At 39.6% G+C, this 20,323-nt stretch overlaps 1 protein-coding gene across 1 annotated transcript in view; it reads right to left on the bottom strand.

Moving 5' to 3' along the window:
• Positions 1–20,323, bottom strand: part of LOC144629736 (neurobeachin-like protein 1) — a 66,827-nt gene that overhangs the window by 40,741 nt on the left and 5,763 nt on the right. The window contains exons 8-27 of the mRNA XM_078487955.1: positions 16,249–16,335; positions 15,168–15,266; positions 14,177–14,280; positions 13,928–14,064; positions 13,450–13,562; positions 12,699–12,800; positions 11,794–11,939; positions 11,365–11,497; positions 10,588–10,707; positions 9,108–9,381; positions 8,216–8,319; positions 7,681–7,748; positions 7,519–7,555; positions 6,907–7,067; positions 5,141–5,805; positions 3,830–3,997; positions 3,014–3,357; positions 2,085–2,339; positions 885–1,092; positions 10–62 (exon numbers count right to left, since the gene is read on the bottom strand). Of these exons, the coding sequence (XP_078344081.1) occupies positions 10–62; positions 885–1,092; positions 2,085–2,339; positions 3,014–3,357; positions 3,830–3,997; positions 5,141–5,805; positions 6,907–7,067; positions 7,519–7,555; positions 7,681–7,748; positions 8,216–8,319; positions 9,108–9,381; positions 10,588–10,707; positions 11,365–11,497; positions 11,794–11,939; positions 12,699–12,800; positions 13,450–13,562; positions 13,928–14,064; positions 14,177–14,280; positions 15,168–15,266; positions 16,249–16,335 (3,378 nt within the window). The remainder of the gene's footprint in view (positions 1–9; positions 63–884; positions 1,093–2,084; positions 2,340–3,013; positions 3,358–3,829; positions 3,998–5,140; positions 5,806–6,906; positions 7,068–7,518; positions 7,556–7,680; positions 7,749–8,215; positions 8,320–9,107; positions 9,382–10,587; positions 10,708–11,364; positions 11,498–11,793; positions 11,940–12,698; positions 12,801–13,449; positions 13,563–13,927; positions 14,065–14,176; positions 14,281–15,167; positions 15,267–16,248; positions 16,336–20,323) is intronic.

Below are 20,323 nucleotides of genomic sequence, written 5' to 3'. Positions count from 1 at the left end.
TGGTGTTACCTTAACACTCCAAGTGTCTGATTCATTGTCTGATCCCGCTCCTGCAATGGCAGCTGAACAAAGAAAACAAAACAGAGAGCTTGTATTGATTATTGGAAAATTAACACAAAACTGAGTGTTTTTTTTTTGTTATAACTACAGTAAAACAAAAATCACAATAACTATGATAGTTAAAAGTGACATCCACGGAAAACATGCGACCGGTTGTAAACGCGGGCAAACATGTAACAAGTGACAAGCGCGGGAAAATATGTAAGCAGTGACAAGCGCGGAAAAAATACGTAATCAGTGACAAACATGGGAAAATATGTAACCAGCTGTGACAAGCGCGGGAAAATATGTAACCAGTAATAAGCGCGGGAGACCATATAACCAGTAACAAGCGCGGGAAAACATGTAACCAGTGACAAGCGTGGGAAAATATGTAACCAGTGACAAGCGCGGGAAAACACGTAGCCAGTGGTAGCGTGGGAAAACATGAAACCAGTGACAAGCGTGGGAAAATATGTAACCAGTGGCAAGCGCGGGAAAACGTGTAACCAGTGAGAAGCACGGGAAAGCATACAACCCACTGGTAAGTGCGGGGAAAATATGTAACCCAGTGGTCAACGCGGCAAAACTCGTAACCAGTAACAAGCGCGGGGAAACATGTAACCAGTGACAAGCGCGGCCGGGAAACATGTAACCAGTGACAAGCGCGGGAAAACTCGCGAGATCCAAATGGCTACCGGCTAGTTTTACATAAGGCCTGGAATCAAGTTAAGACCAACCTGTGTGAGAAAGTTTGGGGAAATTGACGATTTATTTCGCACGATACACTAAAAGCTCAAATGCAAAAATCGCCAACTAAGTCCCTTTTAGAAATGATGAATTACCTGGAGTAAAAATGAAGTCTTCCACCAGACGCATAACCATAAGCGCATTCTGGGTCTCAGCTTCGCCTGTCTGTCCGGACACCTTGATGTCGTGCACGGCCCCCTGTAGACAAAGCTCCAAAAGGCGCCTTTCAATGACACGATGAGGGACCAAGAAGGTCTCACCTGAGGAAATGATACTCACTGCGGCTATGGCTTGACCACGCACCTGTCAAAGAAAAGAATAAGTCGTCAGAGGGTTTGTTACCTTACTAGCTGGCGGCTTTAGTTCATGAAACATCTCGAGAACATAGTTGAGAACTACAAGACAACAGAATTAAAAAACCATTGGCCATGTAGGAAACAACAGAATTGAGAAGACTGTAGGAGACAAAGGAAAAAACAGAATCGAAATAACGTAGGACACGTAGAGGGAAAACATAATTGGAAAGCCCGTAGGGGACATAATAGAGAACAGAACTCAGAAAATCGTTGAAAACGTAGGAGATAAACACATAAAGTATGGTAGGCCTATCGTTAACACAGAGCATTTTGCCAGATGGTTTCTCTGGCGGAATGAACGCATATCACTTCATTTCAATTTTTTAAAATTTTTCTTCATTGAATTTATTTATTATGTCACCTTAAGTTTTCATGTCAATTTTACTTGTTAAGAATTATAGGCTGCTTTTCAATGGGCTTAACTCCACTTAACTTCTTATGTATGTCTTTAATTAAAATTTAAGGAGTTGTCATTTTCTTCCATTATAACCCTGAGGAAAATAAGCCTCCGGGGACTTACTTATTTAGAGAGGAGGGCTTGTTAGAGGGGAAGCTTATTTCAAATCCTATGTTAGTTTGGGAACGTATAAAATAAATAAAGTGGTCCGTTTTGATGTTTTAGTGCTGTTTGGTAACACATTATCACAAAATAGCAACAATGATAAGTAAATGGGGTGGAAGAATATCTACAGAGTGTAAAGTTTCCTTGTTCATAAATTTCCATGACTTACGACCTAGGGAAGGGGGATTATTAGAGGGGGGTGGGGGCTTATAAAAACCGAACCCCCAAACTGGGAACTTATTAGAGAGGGGGGTTTAAAGGTGGGGGGGGGGGGTGCTTAATGGAGCTTTTACTGTATTTCGGTTAAATATCGGCCTGTAAACCTGCCCTTCTGCCAAAAGCCAGCCTTGCAATCAGTCTAGTTTAACCAAGTTTACCTTCCAGTCATCTTCTTCAAAGCCTTCAACTCCTTTCCACATTACCCTGAACACAATTTCCAGCACAGTGTCAATCAAATCCTCTTCTCCTCTTCTCCTTTCTTCCAATACATTGGCATTCTTCTCATTGACGTTACCAACGCCTCGTGGCGCGCCAAATGGGCCCGTGATCAGTCTGAGCAGCGTCACATGCCACCCAAACTCCTTAGCGCACCGTGATAAGCTGACGTGGTTGGCATCGATTGATCGCAGAATCTTGTGAAACAATAAAAAGATTTTGCTTTAAAAGAATTCCTTGAAACCAACATAAAACTGTATAAGAATTTGTAAAATACATAATAAATTAAAAGGAGAATGATTCAGTAAAAAGGCCTATTCAGGTCACATGAATGCGCTGTAACTATCACACAATTATCTTTATAACATTGCTAACATAGCTGCTCGCGGAATCAAATTAAGTTTACCTAATTGAAGAAACGTTGACCCTGTGAATAGCATAAACCATGAACGATACGACCTAATGGTATTCTGGGTAGACAGCTTTGGTAAGCTAAGCAATATTTTTTTTTTATTGAAAATTAAGATATTTTCTTATTTTGAGAGCCTTAAGGGCATGCTTTATGCAACCTGTCTTATTATCGTGTTTATATTCTGTCACATACGACGATAATTTTATCCGATTTCCCAGTAAACATTTGTTTCGCATCGGTCATGGTTTATGCTTTCATGGGTCAACGATTCTTCAATCAGGTATATACGTAAGCGTGCACAGTAAAACGATAGTGCTCGCTGCTAGCGCGAGCAAATCGCTTCGCCAGAAAAAATTTTTCTTGGCGCGGATTTTCATGTACATTTTTACGGGAAAATAAGGAAGCTAGAGTTGAATGCTCACGGCATTATTACGCAACGAAAAAAGAAACCGTCCTTACCATATGAGTCACAAAAAGCTTAGTTTCCAGATCCCCGTTTTCAATCATTTCCAACACGGCAAGTACCACGTGATAATGCATCAAAACGTCAACACCTTTGTTGGCATCGTGTTCAGAGACGCCAAGCCTGAGAAGACTTCTTATGAGGGGCTCAGAGACGTCATCTAAAAGGAGCTTTGTTATCGCCGACAACCCTATTGGTTTTAAGTGCCAGTAGCTTCTGTTGCCCTCAGGGACGTTCTGGGACGCTATGATGTCGGCCATCAGTTTAAGAATCTTGAGACGAAGGTCTTCGTTTCTGTGGTTGATGAGCAGTGTCACAAAAACTGGAATATGCCTGGGATCTGATGAGAAAATAACAAACAAAAAATAACCAGTCAAAATCCAATATATCGTTACCAAATCGATACAATTCCAACGTTGAAAAGCGATTCAGTGGAATAACGCCTCTAAATCGCGCAGAAAGGCGGATAAAACGCCACACACGAGTCGACTAACATTTCACTTAACTTCACTGAAATATTCGGATCGAGATGAGCCAAAATATGTATTGTTCATTACTTTATTCATAACCGCATTAGATATCTTTAAATTTCTATAGTTCATCGATCTTCTTTGGCAACAGAGATCTAACTGCGAACACATAGGGTAGTCTGCCTGTGGTATAAGTCACAAAAATTGTTAAAAAGTGGTGTGACTTGATGGCTAGGAAGAAAAAGGCCTAAAACTTGAAAAGGTCGGGCTGACGTTACATAAAATCCATTGCCGGAATACGGTTTATAAACATCATGGAGAATGAATAAACGCCTTTCTTACCCGAAAGTCGTTTCGCCATCTTGCTTTTGGATGCGCGTTCACAGAGTGACAATAGAACATCCAAAACTTCTGTGATTTGTTCAGGTTCAGTCACGCAAGTCAGGTATTCCACAATGAACCACACTTCCTCTCGTTCCACTTTCTCTGTCAGGTAAAACTTAATCAATCCTGAAAAAAGTCAGCAGCCAGAAAAAAATTTACCCTCGTGATGACCGTAACCTTAAATCCATGCTAAGTAATGAAACATTTTTATCCAACATCATGTTGAATGAACTGACTAAATAATCCAACATTTTATGGATCAGAATGTTTGTACTTAGATTTAGAGGGGTGGGGAATTAGGCAAAAGGACGAGACCCGTTTACCATCCCGATGTGGGATGTAATTGTTTTATAGTTATGCCAGACGTTAAACGAGTGGCTTACGTCATCCATCGAACGAACGAACGAACGAACGAACGAACGAACGAGCGTGCGAGCGTGCGAGCGTGCGAGCGTGCGAGCAAGCAAACGAACGAACGAAAAAACGAACGCACGAATGCAAGCCCGCATGCACAAACGAACAAACACACGCACGCACGCACGAGCAAACAGACAAACGAACGAGTATTAAGCTTATGTACCTAATTGTCGACACGCTTTAAAGCCTAAAAATAACATTAAAATTACAATAAATTGAGTGACGAACAACACCTCATTGTATTCTACAAAGCTAATCATCGAACATCATTTTCTTAAATAAAGAGCTTAGCATAATGAACTAGGATATAACAAATTTTCGGGTATGACAAACGAACTGATGACGATAGTTTACAAAGATGCATGTAGTTTCTAATTGGCTGCCGCTTGGTTTTGAATTTCCGCGCGCGAAAAACTACCAATAACAGCCACTTCATTGATCTCTGTAGAGTTACGTCATCAGTATGGAATTTTTCGGGTCCAATCTCCCTACGTCTTTAGAGCGGGCGGAGAATAGCGAAGCGCGCGAGGTCTAAAAATAGAATGCAAATGAATATAACCGCCACAAGGCTCAAAAACATCAGCGTGCTTTGAGAGAAATAGAAGATATCTAGGCGAAGTTTTCGTTTTATAAAAGTGTTTTAGGAATACCGGCTGCTTTAGAAAGTGTTTAAGGAAAATCGTCCGCCATTTCGGTTTGTTTGTCTGAGTCTTGTCTGAGTCGTGACGTCACTCGCGCGCTTTCCTATTGAGCGTAACAGAATGACTGACATTTTTTGAACTAAACTTTGATTGTACCTGAAAAAGTCCCTGTTTAGTGTCGTAATTAGATAGTGCTCCGTTTTATACAAACCTAATAAAGACGCTCTGATAATCTTGATTTCCTCCTGAGTCAGCTGTACTTCATTTTCTCGGTTCCGGCCAGCGGAATTCCCCATCGGCGCATTTTCGCCATAATATTGAGTTATTACATCAAGAAAAAACCTCACGCCATATTCTGAACGAAATCTGGCCGGGGAATCTTTGATCTGTGTAGATATGAACTGAATGTGTCCAATTCTTACGTTAAATTCACTGGAGCTCCAAATGCGAAAATCAAATAAAAGATTCTGGAACACACTTTGTAACACAGTCTCATTTGTCACGCACTCCACCAAAGCTTGTAACGATTTCAGCACTTGAACATTTATAAATTTCACATCCATGTTTCGTATAATGCTACCAACGTAAGAAAGTGTTTCTGCGAACTCTTCGTCCTTAACGTCGTGGCCTTTTAAAATACTTAAAAGTAAAAACATAAAAAGTGCAACGCCGTTACAATTGTGTGACTTGCAGAGTCTGTAAATTTCCTTCTTGTAAAATCGAAGGTCGAAGTTATCATCGATGTAGACCCAGTCCTCTTCCGGTTCTGCGCACGGTAGACTGGCACTGGTGCTGGAAGTGTGGCTGGGCGAACTGCTTGCAGGCTCAGTAGTTTCTGATTGGCTAGATTCCTCTTCTGAAGTGGAGCTGAGGTGCCTGAAACAAGTATGACATAAATGATACCCGTATTAAAAGCCAGGTAAAAGGCAAGAGATGTAGCAGTGGATAAAGGATTAACAAAGACCCAAGTCCGTTCTTAAAGGGGCAGTATGAAGGTATTGGTGTTTATTGGAAATCTGCTAATAGTGGTCTGGCCTTGCTTTAACGCACGGTACTAGTCATGAAAACTATTGAAAAGTGGAGTGGCTACGGACGGCCACGAAAGAACTGGCCTAAAACCCGATGTTTTCAAGTTTGACAGTGTTAATTGGAGGAAACCACTAAAAAAACGTTAATTACGCTTTGTCTGCATCTCGGAGAATGAATTTATGCCTTTCTTTTGTTGATCAGTGAATGCGGTAAAAAGGTAAGGTAAAGCCTGCATACGAGCTAGTGGCTCATCAGGCCGGAGCTTATCCCGGTTTCTGTAGCATTAAGCGGCTACTAGGAGTATTTCTACTCCCCCCTGGATGGGATGCTAGTCCATCACAGGGTTACCCGCAGCAGTAAATACGCCGGTACCCCCTTTTGTACACCTGGGTGGAGATAGGCACTATGAGAGCAAAGTGCCTTGCCTAAGAACACAACGCAGTGCCCCGGCCGGCCAGGTCTCGAACCCAGACCGCTCGATCCGGAGCCCAGCGCATTAACCATTAGGCCACCACGCCTTCTACGATCAGTGAATGCACCTTCACAATACTGGCATAGCTATTCTCCTTGGATGGGATGCTTGCCCATTGCAGGTTACACCCAGGCAGTTTACCCCCAGGTTTACCACGACAATATGCCGGCGGATACCCAATCCTACCCCTGGGTGAAGGAAGGCAATGTGAGAGTAACATGTCGTACCAAAGAGTACCACAAAGGACTCAAGCTAAGCTCAAACCAAGGCACTTCAACACTCCTTACAAGAACGTGTCATCATCATCATCATGTCTCGTCGCGCCAGTAGGCGCATAAGGCCGTTTACAAGAACGTGTCCACAAGTTTAAAAGTAAGATTACTAATCCTCTTCACATAGACAAACAGGACAAACAAGCCAACCAAGCCGGGCAATGAATCACAGTAATGTATTTTGAATTTGAAGCTTTCAATCACCTTTCGATTCCATCTCCTGTTTTCTCTTCTGACTGCTCTAAATCAAAGACTTCTAGTTGTTCGCTGCTGGTAACACGTGAAGGCTTTGGTGGCTCAAAATAAGAAATCTGTTCCAATAACGGCAAAAATATCTTCATGCCACCGATACATCGAAGGACATCCTGAAAGGAAAAAAAATCGAACAACGGACAATCACGGCATATGTCATGAATGAATCCTAAATCCTTTATTACAAGGTAGCAGTGATGAAGATAGCAGAAATTCCCCGTTCTATTTCTAACCAGAAAACAATTTTCACTGATCACTAAATGAAAAGTAACCAATTTACGCTTCAAATTTTGAATATTTTAAATTGTGATTACATGTGCGAAATTCTGTCCAATTTCATCTAATTTGAAGGAGTTTTCACGAGACCTTTCCTTTTGAATCCAACAATTTGCGCCCGGCGGATATAACTCAAATGTTCAGGTAGATGTCCATCTAATGTCTCGCACTTTGTTGCAAGTGTCGCATAAAATAGAGTAGCAAGTAAACGATAAGTAGTGCTTTTAGTGATATTTTAATACCAAGGAGCACTACTTTAAACCTTAAAAACCTACTTAAAAGGTTTACCTTCATGTCCCAAGTGGTACATCTGTGACCAGTCAACCTATTTTGCAAAAAAATGACACAGAAAATAGTGAAATGAAAAAAAAAACAGCTTCTTTTATTTTTCTTCTCTTGTTCTTAAGGTCAAGAATAATAGTTAATGCAGACAACATTAAAAAATTATACCTGCCATCTAGCTGAACTCTCCCTGGTTGTACAGGCGTCAAATCACTGCACATATGATCACGGGCAGCCTTAAAACAAACAACAACAGTTACTTTGTCTTCTCAACTTTGATTTGTTAATTAACCATTACATGTAAGTCTTTTCATATCTCTGCCAGACTAGTAAGTTTAACTTCCGCTGCTCATGTCCCACGCTCTTTGTTCTATTCCAAGAAGAGTAGCCTCATTTTGTCTGGTACAGCAGGCGAACTGTAAGTCCAACGTTATCAACCCATACCGAATAATCCACTGTTAGATCACCCCAACAGTGTGCTGGTACCCATTTATACGCCTTGGTGGAGATAGGTATTGTAAGAATCTAGTGTCTTGCCCAACTCGGGCAAGAACACAACACAAGAACACCATAACTAGTACGACTCGAACCTTCCAACGCAAGATCGTGTCCTAATTTACAACCAATTCGACCATAAAATGTGTACACACAATCAACATGTCAATTACAATGTTCCAACAAAAATGTTACATTATGCACTAACCTTTGAATTGTAGAAAAGAACAAGCTTAAGAGTCAAGTCATTGAGAGCGGGCTGTGTAGAACTGCCAGCGTCAACTGGTTGAAACAGGTTCAGATCATTTGGCCCTAAAATGACGATAAACAGGGTAAACTCGTTTTGATAACGAAAGCCATCAGCCAACCCACAGTCCGGTCAACCCACTGACACGATGAAATACCACAGAAAAACCAATCTGTTTGCCAATAACTGACCAACACACTACCCATTATTAACATGTTGGTCTTGCATGAAGTCGTTGCAAATGGCAACCAGAAGGTCAATGTTCCCTTTCCAGGAGAATGTTTAGGCGCCATTCATCACGTCGATAATGTGAATTTAGACATTCAAACTGAAACATTTCTGTAGTCGAGGAACAGAAGCGCGCCAAAAAAGGTAACACTCAACTTCCGGTTTATTTCTTGATAAACCAACTTTCCTCTTTCTCCTTCCCAAGGTAGAAGGTCTCTTGACTGCTTATTGCACATTGATCAAAACAATATGGCGTGTGACTGATGAGGCTGGATAATCGAAATAAATTTCACATTTGTCGTGTTTTTAGCGTTTAACCGAAGTTCTACAGTGTGTCGAAGGAGTACCTAGGAGGTGATTTCTTATACTCTTCATTTGAGTTATTCAAACTCTTTCCTGACCTTGGCAATTAAAATGCTCGAAAAAAATGATGTCAAGAGTAAGGGTTATTATTTGTGATTAATTACCATCAAATCGAAGGAAACCTCAAAATAATAGTTTTGTAAGGAAGAAAAACACCAAAGAGGTAATAATAGACCAAAAAGAAACAAGGATGGTTAAGATTGGGGGAGATTGAGATGGATAACGAACACTAAACTCTTGGAATCCTGTAACAAGATTTTACCTGCAGCATGCAGTGCAGTGATGTAATTCTCCTGCAGCCCTTCACTGAACACACATACGGGACCTAACTGCCCCTGCAAAGACGTTGGGATGCCCCACACATAATCCTGAGACCCGGCAGCAATGGTGGAACAGTGAGGAGATGCGGTTTCTGATAACCCTGGGAACGTGAAGGTAAATTTCCGCGGACTGCTCTTTGTGTTAACATCCTCTAGGTCTTTTGGTGAGGACATCGTTTGAAGGCCACCAGAACCAATCTGACAGCTACCAAGATCCTAAAAGCAACAATGTAGCTAAGGGCCTGTTTATATGGAGGAGAGTTGTCCCTGGTAAGAGGGTTACCCTCCATACCGAGCCACCCCGGGCGAGAGAGCTTTTCATACATTTCTTTATAAATAGCTGCGAACTGTTTATATGAGAAATTGCAAAGTTGGCTCGGGGGTAGGGTGGCCCTGGGTGGAGGGTCAATCGCTTTGAAGGTAGGGTGACCCTGGGGGGCGAGCCAACTTTTTCTCCATATAAACAGTTTGGTTATTTTTGCCTCGCCTACCAGGGACAAGTTAACACATACGGAGCAAGCGCAAACGCTATAGTCGGCCAAAACAATATTGTAGATAAATTGAAATCGAAGTGGGCGGTAAATTTGTCCAAAAAATGGTCTTGGTCGATGTTTCAGCAGTCCTGATTTTAGAAAAGGCAGCCATAATAAATGTTTTAATACACCTCTCGCCAGTATTTTGAATCGAGAGGGCCGAGTTGGGCCAAGTTTTGGCTCGGTCAACAGGGACAACTTTCTCATATAAACGCTCGGCAAAAGATGTCTCAGGGGAGAGGGTAACCCTCTTACCAGGGACAACTCTCTTCCATATAAACAGGCCCTAAGTAAGGCCTATTTGAGGTCTAGAGCGATCTTAATTTCAGTGTCCCAAGTAATTCGTGTTTGCTTTGGTTTTGCATAATTACGCTTAGTGACTGGTTTTAAAACTCGCGCCACTTTCTCGGCCAATCAGAAGTAAAACCCGAACCAATCTTGCCTCGCTCGCACAAGGTTTCGCGCGCTTCACGTCGGCTACATGTACTTGATTGGTCCACCGGATTGTTTGTGTCTTTTGTTTACGGATTTACCGATTACTTACGACACTCATTTGAAAATCGCTAGCTAGATAGCTATCTGCCTTGATTAATTGATCATATAGACAGCTGAGCAAAAGGCCCTTTTAGAAAATCTCTTAGTAATTGGATTAAATGGATTATTTCGGCTCATTCAGTCTTAAACAAGGCAAACTCGCCAGCATGTGTGACATCGCCGATACGCGATACCTTGAGTCACATTGTATCTTTACGAGTAGCTTATAGTGTAAGGATATATTTGTTCTCAATTTTTTTTTTAAGTGGGAGGAATGCTTGTAATTCACGCATTCATCGAATGCGAAGTTCACGTAATAATTAAACGTCTTAAAAAAAAAACTTTTGGGGCTTACCTCTGAGAGAGAAGGAAATTTCATTGGACAGTTGATCATGAGTACACCGTCAACATAGACAGACACAGTGCTTTGGCCAAAAGGACGACGGGAAGGAAGATGTGCAACTGCCACTGAATGCTACAGAAAATAAAGTACACAAAGAAAATGATTAGTTATAAAGCCTTAGCACATATTCAGTGGATTTGGGGTTTTTTTGTAGACCAAATTACGAACAGCTCTTTCTCTGTACCAAGGACGAATCGTAATTTGAATGAACAGTACCAGTGAATTGATGAGACCATCCTTTACTTAAAAAGTTAGGGGTAGTATAACTGTATTCTTTCTCCCGCTTAGTGATAGCCACCCAAGAAGAGGTTATTCAACAACCACATTCCGCCAACTACGGTTCAAAGGTTTAACTTTGTTGCAATTTTAGGGAGCAAAAGAAGCCAATAGATCATGCGTGTTAGTCTGCGTTGCTTAACTCTAGTTGCTGTAGCAACCCCCCCCCCCCCTCGGGGAAGGGATACTCCCTTATATAAGCCATACATGTATGAGCGACACCAAAGAGTATGGTTTTTAAGTCGTTTTTGGCCTGAAATAGGGTATGGTTTGGGCTGTTACATCATGTGACTAGGAGTATTACAATTCCCCCTGGATGTAATGCCAGTCCATTGCAGATTACCCCACCAATAAACCGATACCCATTTACACTCGTGGATGGAGTAAGGTCGACAGGAAAGTCATTCAACTAAGCGGAGTAATGCGACAAACAAAGAACTACAGAGAACATACCCATGTTTGATCACAAAGCTGACAAACTGGCACAGTAACAGTTGTGTATTCCTTTCTGTTGCACACCGCCACGACTAAATGTCCAGTAGACGAGAAAAATGCTTCTAAACCAACTCCGGAAGTTGTGAAAAAGCTGTGGAGATAAAAAACAATTTAGCTTTTTCAAGACTTAATTTAACTACAGAACTCTCTCCTAATGAACACCTATTTAAAAAAGACCGGCACCTAGACTATAAGACGACAATCTGGTCACTTGCTCCTGTCCCTGTCGTTTTTCAGTCAGTTTACTGTAACTAAACTCCCTATAAGACAGACACCTCTCTAAGACGGACAGTTGGAGCTCGAGCTCGAGCTCATTTTGTTACTAAAAATAGCCCAAAATGGCGGCCCTGTATACCACGTCCTATGATTGAAATTTATATAACTTGCCTGTAGAGATTTCGCCGATAGTGAAATATCTTTCTTTCAACACTTAAATTGTTCCTTTCCTTGATTTCAACTGCCTCCAGACAAACCCAAGCATGGAACGTAAAGCTACTTCCAGGCCATTTTTGAATCCCTGGAACTGAGATTCCCTAAATAGACAAACGTTTTTTTAAAAATATATATTTATTTATAATTAAATAATTTTTAAACATAAAATAAGTGGTGACATGCGCAGTGGCCTAAAGATTACTCTACTAAAGGACTAGCTTTCAACCTGGCTGGGGTCGCTGCATTGTCTTCTAAGAAAACACAAACACTAAAACATCTTTGAAGCAAATATTTTCATCCAAAAATAAGCCCTCGCCCCTCACATATATAGGCTCTCCGAAAAAAAGGGTCAACTGAAAGGGGCAGTTAGCAAATGTAAAGCACGGGCCAAACGAGGATGAGAGTTGACGAGAGTTCAAACTCTCGCTTCCGTTTGGCGTAAAACTCTCATGCACTCTCATCGACTCTCATTGACTTTAAACGTGTTCAAATTTTTAATGAGAGTCGATGAGAGTTTTCTCTCGTTTGGCCCGAGTTGATAATAGTCGATGAGAGTTGACGAAAACTCTCATAAGAGTTAACTCTCATCAATTCTTATCCTCGTTTGGCCCGGGCTTAAGCCCAAGGATTAAGCCTGATTTACATGTGCGAGTACTGAAGTTCAGATGTGTGTTCCGACTCTTTTGAACTGCATTTGAATCCTGATAACTCGAACCCTCAATAACTCGAGCCCGGCTCTCACTAGTTCGAAACTTTTTCGATTCCCCTCCAGGTCATTTTCTCACGAATTTTCCCCTTGATAACTCGAGCCCATTACATTGGAATATTCCAATCGAACATACAAAGGTAACAATACTTACTGCAGAGGGGTGGTGAAGGTCAAAGAAATGTTTTGCTCTCAAGCGGCTGCTACTGAACGACATTTTAACAAGGGCTTGGAGAAGTCTGTGAGCAAATGGAACCTGTTGATCATCAATAAAACTAGATTTCGTTAAAGGTTTGAACCCAGGAGTAAAAAAATCACGTCTCAGTGCGCCAGAAGGCACATAAGGCAGTCACGTTTTCTGCCCAACACTCCCTGTCTCTTGCTGCCGCTTTAGCTACCGTTCCCAACTCTTCCACGAGTATCCCTGGTAAAAAAACCTCACAAGATCTTTTACGATCTTTAAAGACCTGCCACATATCCTAACATTATAAGGGTCTTTAAGGATCTTTTAAGGATTGTTGCAGGGCCCGACCTTGAGGTTTGTCACTGCAGCAGCCTTGAGGATTGTTGCTGGGGCCTTGAGGATCTTTGCACGATTATCCAAGATCCTTAAAGATTTTTTGGGGGGTTAAAGATTTCTACAGATCTGAACCTATGAGATTTTATCTCTAGAGATCAGTTGTTAGCCCGGCCAGTGAAGCTGTCTTTAGTTGGTAGAAGAAGCCTTTAAAAGAAAGACTGCTGTGGCACATGTTTTCATCAGATAGACAGCCAGAGGGGTCTGCAATTTATTTTGTATCTCATATTCGTGGGCTGGGGGAGCTAGGTGGGAATTAAATCAAGGGTGTGTACTTGATCAAAAAATTAAACAGTATTTTTCTGAGAAAATTACAGGAGTCAATAACCTGTGTGCCACTCTGGCCATTCTCAATAGGCGTGAAGAGACCAATCATCTGCTTGAGTTCACGTGAAGTTACCGAGTGTGCCCCAATAGCTTCCAGAATTCCAATCAAGGACTCTGCAATGAGGGGAAAAACATGATTTAGTAACACGGAAGGGGGACACTTTGTTACATATTGCAGTTTATGAAGTGGAAGTAATCTGACACAGTTGCAGCAAGCGATTTCGTTCGAAGTTGGCAAAACTCATGTTGGCAAAGTCAAGTTGGTGTGTGTGGGTCATTGTGTTGTGTTCTTGGGCAAGACACTTTGCTCTTATAGTGCCTCTCTCCACCCATGTGTTATAATGCTGGGGAGTAGCCCTGTGATGGACTAGCATCCCATCCAGGGGGGAGTAAAAAACTCCTGAACATGCTACTGAAACCAGGAAAAGCTCCGGCAAGATGGGCCACTATGCTCATACACAAACTTTAATAAACAATACCTGCCAAGAAGTTGTCAATGTTCTGTGCATCTGTCTCCAAGAGCTTCATAACTTTACTAAACACACCACTGGTGCTACATAACATGGCATTATGCATAGAAAACTTGCACAAGTGTCTGATAGATTCTGTCACATGCCTATGGTAGAGAAAAAACAGCTATTGGCTAGAAGGAAATTATTCTTAATTAACTAGATCACTGCTGAAGAGATTTTCTGACCTTTGTTTTAGAAACTGCACCAAACTTTTACCTTTTGTTGTCCACTGATAAAGAAGGAACCCAGTCAAGAAGCAGCAAAATGACATCAACATTGTTGATTACTTTGTTTTCTTTACTGTACACACCTTCCACAACCTGCAAGTGAGAATAATTATAGAACACACCTTCTCTAAGTGGCTAGGTCACACAATTTTATGCAGTTTCTGCACTGCCTAACTGGTCATTGAATTAACTGCTCAAAGCTGTAGATGAACATAAAAGAAACAAACAAAACCAAGAAAGTGAGTGGATGACTAAAACTGAAGAAGATTAATAAATGGCACGCAATGCATGCAAAAGTGATTCAACATTTCACAAGGGGGTCTTAAATAATTTTCAGGACATTTGTCAAAGAATTAAAGTAAATAACAGTAGCTGACAACTTTTGTGTTGAAAAATTGTTCCATAAAAGTCAGGGCTCGAAATTGCGATCGATGCGGTCGCATTTTTTGACTAAATTTCTTAATTTGGCGACTAAAAATTTCTTTTCAGTCGCAAGTTTGCGACTAGTTTTCGCCTAAATTAATGAAGAAGAAAGAATTTCAATTGTTTTTTGTCTAACTTGTTATGAAAATTTGAAAAAGTGTGGACAATTTCCAGCCCAATTTATCTTCAACTTTGCGTACAAGATTCGCTCGAAGAGAGGCCATTACAGCGGTTTCTTTGATTTCGCCGCACATGCTGAAATTCACGATTGTTAAGAGGTATCATTTACAGAAGTAAAATAAAAGCTGTTGAAATAATAAACTCATAGCCTTGTTAATCATTTTTAAGTCTGTTTTCTTTAAATATTGTGATCATTAATAACTAATTTATGTTTCCTGGGGACTAAAATTTTCGAATTTGCAACTAACTTTTTGTAACTGGTCTCAAAATGGCGACTAAATTTTTTTATTAATTTCGAGCCCTGAAAGTTCTGTTATCTTGTAGCGTGACTTCCAATATACAATATATGATCTAAATACAAATTAAGAAATACCTACCCAATTAAAAAGCAGTTGAATAAATTCTTTTGATGGGGACTGAAGTCTTTGGAGATAACTGCAAAACTTTTCAAAGCTTACACTGTCTTTGAAGACTTCCTATAAAAAAAAAAATCACAAAACATTTAGCTCTTAGTTCAAATCTCAGACTTTTCTTGGGTGAAACACAGCACATTAACTGAGACAGCAAAGTCAGAGTTTGCAACCTGCAAGTATTACAACAGTTCCACAGCTCAAGATCTATTCCCTCAGCTGAAATTTCTTGGCTTGACTGGACTTTATTCATCCCTGAACTCCTCCTCCAGGGCTGCAAATAACAGTCCCAAGTGTGAAATCCCAAGTGTGGTTGGACATAATGTCCAAACAATTTTTTGACCATAAATCATTTTATGGCAATGATGGATAAAAATCTGTCTGACCACAATTTTGTTTTGTCCGACCAAGATGGTGTCTTAGTAGGACATACAGTCGAAGCTCTCGTAAGCGGGGACACCTTTGGGATGCAATAAAAGTGTCCGTAACTGGAGCTGGCCGCTTACGGGAATGGTTCTCGTAAGCGGCCACTAGAGGTGTAGGGGATAGATAGTCGCTTACGGGAGCTTATCCAGCTAGCAATAACCGGACGGACGTGGAAGACAACAAAACAAATACTGAAATATGGTACTGTAACCACTGTAAAATCATTGTCACGAACAGCAATGTGAAGTTGATTGATAAAAACAAGATACAGAGGTTGTTAATAGGATTTTGTATTGGGTGTGTGCTTATGGGAGCTTTTAAAAAAAACAAAGAAAAAGTGTAAGTTGTAATCTCTGAAAGTGTCCGCGGCCGCTTACGGGAATGTCCGCTTACGAGAATGTAAAAATACAAAGTTTGTGTGGGAGTTAAAACGGGGTTTCAAATAAGGCAGCCGTAAGCAGAGCTGTCCGCTTACGAGAGTGTCCGTTAAGAGAGCTTCGACTGTATGTCCTTTCAAGTGAAAAAAATTATTTGCAGCCCTGCCCCTCTACAAGAAGTGATGATGGTCATCTGCTTAACAGAAGTACAAACAACACAACAACACATTGTTAGATGCATGTACCTTGGCAGCTGGTGATGCAAGCATGATTCTCTGAATGGCCAGCACACAACTCTTGTACAATGTGTTCTGGGTATCAGCACCTTGGCACTGTTTAAAAGATGAAGAATACCACTGGATTAATATTGAGCATAATTTAAGTTATTACAAGGTGGAGAAGGAGTTATGTGTAGCCCGTGAATTAATTTATTTTTAAATTACACTAATTTAAATTTAATTTTACATAATTTAAATTTAATTTAAATTTAATCAAAAATAATAAAAATAAATTAAACTATTTCATTTTCAAATTAATTTAAGTTTAATTTAAATTAAATTAAATTTAATTTTAATTTAAATCTAAATTAATTAGTTAAATTAAATTTAAAAATTAAATTTAACTTAAAAATTAAATTTAATTAAATTTAATTTAAATTAAAAATTAAATTTAAAATTTAAAACTAAAATTGAATTCAAAAATTTTTAAATTTAATTTTAGTTCAATAAAATTAAAATTAAAATTAAATTTTTATTTAAAAATTAAATTAAAATGAAATTGAAATCACCTTCAATTTAAATTATTCAATTTATTTAATAAAATTACATTAAATTACATTTAAATTAAATTAAATTAAGATTTTAATTCTCGCTTGTACAAAGACATTGTACCTTTTTATATGGCTTTTTTTAATTCTTAATCCTTTTTATTTGTGCTTGTATTTTTAATGATTGCGTGAAATAAAGTTATTGTTATATTTAATTTTAAAAAAACGATTTAAATTTAATTTATTTTAATTTAATTTAAATTTGATTTCAACTATTTAATTTTGAATTAAATAAAATTAAATAGTTTTAATTTAAATTTAAATGAAATTGAAATGTATGGAGTCGCAGTACCTCAACAAATTAATTTTAATTTTTCACACCACGATACAACATTTTACCTTGATAATGATGTTAGCAACATCGAAACGTCGGACAACTTTAGTTTTAATATTTCTACTGAAGTTTTTCAGTAAACCATTGATTAATTTTAATTTAAATTGAATATTTAAATTTTACTTAAAATTAAATAGTTGTAATCATTAATTTAAATAAAATTTAATTAAATTAAATTTATTTAAATTTAATTTTTAAAAAAACTTCTGTGATAATTATCTATGGTGCAAAACTCCAGATTGTTCCAGGTTGACCCAGGGTTGTCCCAGAATTAAATTAAAAATATATTTAAATTAAATTTAAATTTAAATTTAAATCTAACTTGATTTAGTAAAAGGTGTCTTCTGAATTTTGACACAACACTATTGTTCTGAGCCATATTTCGGCAAGGAGCGTTGAATGAGGCCTAGATTTAGCTTGAGGTGAACATAAGTTACTCTTATTTATGTCTTTTTGAACAAGAAGACTGAATTTACGGCATTTTGTTCAAATCAAGAATTTTACCAATTTAATTAACTTGTTTACAACATGAAATAACATCAACTGAAAACAAACTTAAACCTTGCTAGAGCGAGAGCTGTACTGAAGCTTTCTTAATCCATGCATGGTCTAAAATGAACTATCAAGAGGCGTTTTACATCAACGTTTGCTTCATTTTCAAGGAAATCAGGATTAGAATAACTAAATAATTCATGACTCAGCGAGACGATTCGGTCATTGTTCATGTCACTTCACAGCCGGAAACCACGCATATCGAATTTCTTCTCACTAAAAAGTTTCAGAAAGCGCTCATCGCTAGCTAAACCAATCGGCAAAAAAATCATCAAATGAAGAGAATTCTACTCACATAAGGGTTTGAAGTGATTTCTCCTAGACCATCAGTTGCGATCTTTGTAATCTTCTTATCTTATTCATAATACCCCAGATGTAAAAAAAATCGTTGAAAAAGGCCGCAATACCTCTGCGCACTACAACAGAATAATTCTAAGTCTAAAGTCACTGAAATGTTCAAGCCAAATATCGTCATGACCGCCTTCAAATCAGCCCTAAAGTCTAGTTCCAAGTCCTAATTGATGTGGCTAAAGACCTTTGCTGTCTAAAGCAAGCACAACGTCATCTGTACCTGGCAAAACGTAACGAGTCAAGTGCTCAACCCGTTAAAGCTTTGCTCTAAGCTACGATAACAGCCGACGCATAACTTGCAAATCGTTAGACTTCCACCTTCACAGGACTTAATGATGTCCTCCGGCAAACTTCCTTTAGACAGCAAAATGGAAAGCTAGATCACAACTGTTCTATGAGTCAGCGCGCGCCCGACTAGAATTCAAATGATAGAGAGGGGTTGGAGTTAGAGACTGGGCTAAACGAACCACAAGTAAATCTAGAGGGAAGGGAGGTTGGGGGGGGGGGGGGGTGGCAGAGAGGGAGAAAAGAAAAAAAGTAAAATTGAAATCCCTACATTAAACAGGGCAACATTTTAAAGAAAGAAAGCCGAACAATTCTCCATGTCCTCAAAATAAAAATAAATATGAAACCCCATACATTCCTTAACAGCCCAAAAGCCACCTTTTTATAAATCAAGTTAGAAATTTAAATAATATATTAAATTTAAATTTAATTTTAAATTTAAATTTTTAAAATTAAATAGTTAATCATTAATTTATATTTAATTTAATTAAATTAAATATATTTTTATTTAATTTTTAAAAAACCTTCTGTGATAATTATCTATGGTGCAAAACTCTGGATTGTCCCAAATTTAAATTTAAATTAAATTTTAATTTTATTTATCTTAAATTAAATTAAATTAAATTTATTTTAATGTAATTTTTAATTTTAAATTAAAATTAAAATAAAGTAAATTAAATAATTAAATTTTAATTAAAATTAAATAGTTATTTAAATTTAATTTAATTTATTTCAATTTAATTTAAATTTATTTTCAATTAAATTAAAAAAATAAAGCAATTCTTTATTAAAAAAACTTCTGTGATAATTATCTATGGTGCAAAACTCCAGATTGTCCCAGGTTGTCCCAGTTGTCCCAGTTGTCCCAGGTTGTCCCAGTTGTCCCAGTTGTACCAGTTGTCCCAGGTTGTCCCAGTTGTACCAGTTGTACCAGTTGTACCAGGTGTCCCAGTTGTCCCAGTTGTACCAGTTGTCCCAGTTGTACCAGTTATACCAGTTGTCCCAGTTGTCCCAGGTTGTCCCAGATTGTCCCAGGTTGTCCCAGATTGTCCCAGGCTGTCCCAGATTGTCCCAGGCTGTCCCAGATTGTCCCAGGCTGTTCCAGATTGTCCCAGATTGTCCCAGATTGTCCCAGGCTGTCCCAGATTGTTCCAGTTGTCCCAGGCTGTCCCAGATTGTTCCAGTTGTCCCAGGCTGTCCCAGGTTGTCCCAGGTTGTCCCAGATTGTCCCAGGTTGTCCCAGATTGTCCCAGGTTGTCCCAGGTTGTCCCAGATTGTCCCAGATTGTCCCAGATTGTCCCAGATTGTCCCAGGCTGTCCCAGGCTGTCCCAGGTTGTCCCAGACTGTCCCAGGTTGTCCCAGATTGTCCCAGATTGTCCCAGATTGTCCCAGGCTGTCCCAGATTGTTCCAGTTGTTCCAGGCTGTCCCAGGTTGTCCCAGATTGTCCCAGATTGTCTCAGGTTGTCCCAGTTGTCCCAGATTGTCCCAGGTTGTCCCAGTTGTCCCAGATTGTCCCAGTTGTCCCAGGTTGTCCCAGTTGTCCCAGATTGTACCAGGTTGTCCCAGGTTGTCCCAGTTGTCCCAGTTGTCCCAGTTGTCCCAGGTTGTCCCAGATTGTCCCAGTTGTCCCGGGTTGTCCCAGTTGTCCCGGATTGTCCCAGTTGTCCCGGGTTGTCCCAGTTGTCCCAGGTTGTCCCAGTCGTCCCAGGTTGTCCCAGTTGTCCCAGGTTGTCCCAGTTGTCCCGGGTTGTCCAAGTTGTCCCGGATTGTCCCAGGTTGTTCCAGTTGTCCTGGGTTGTCCAAGTTGTCCCGGGTTGTCCCAGTTGTCCCGGATTGTCCCAGGTTGTCCCAGTTGTCCCGGATTGTCCCGGGTTGTCCCAGTTGTCCCGGATTGTACCAGATTGTACCAGTTGTACCAGTTGTCCCAGGTTGTCCCAGGTTGTCCCAGGTTGTCCCAGTTGTCCCGGATT

This window comes from Oculina patagonica, chromosome 11, assembly GCF_052425735.1.
Source record: "Oculina patagonica isolate OP01 chromosome 11, crgOcupat, whole genome shotgun sequence".
NCBI lineage: Eukaryota > Metazoa > Cnidaria > Anthozoa > Scleractinia > Oculinidae > Oculina > Oculina patagonica.
This window is presented reverse-complemented; position numbering and strand designations above follow the sequence as displayed.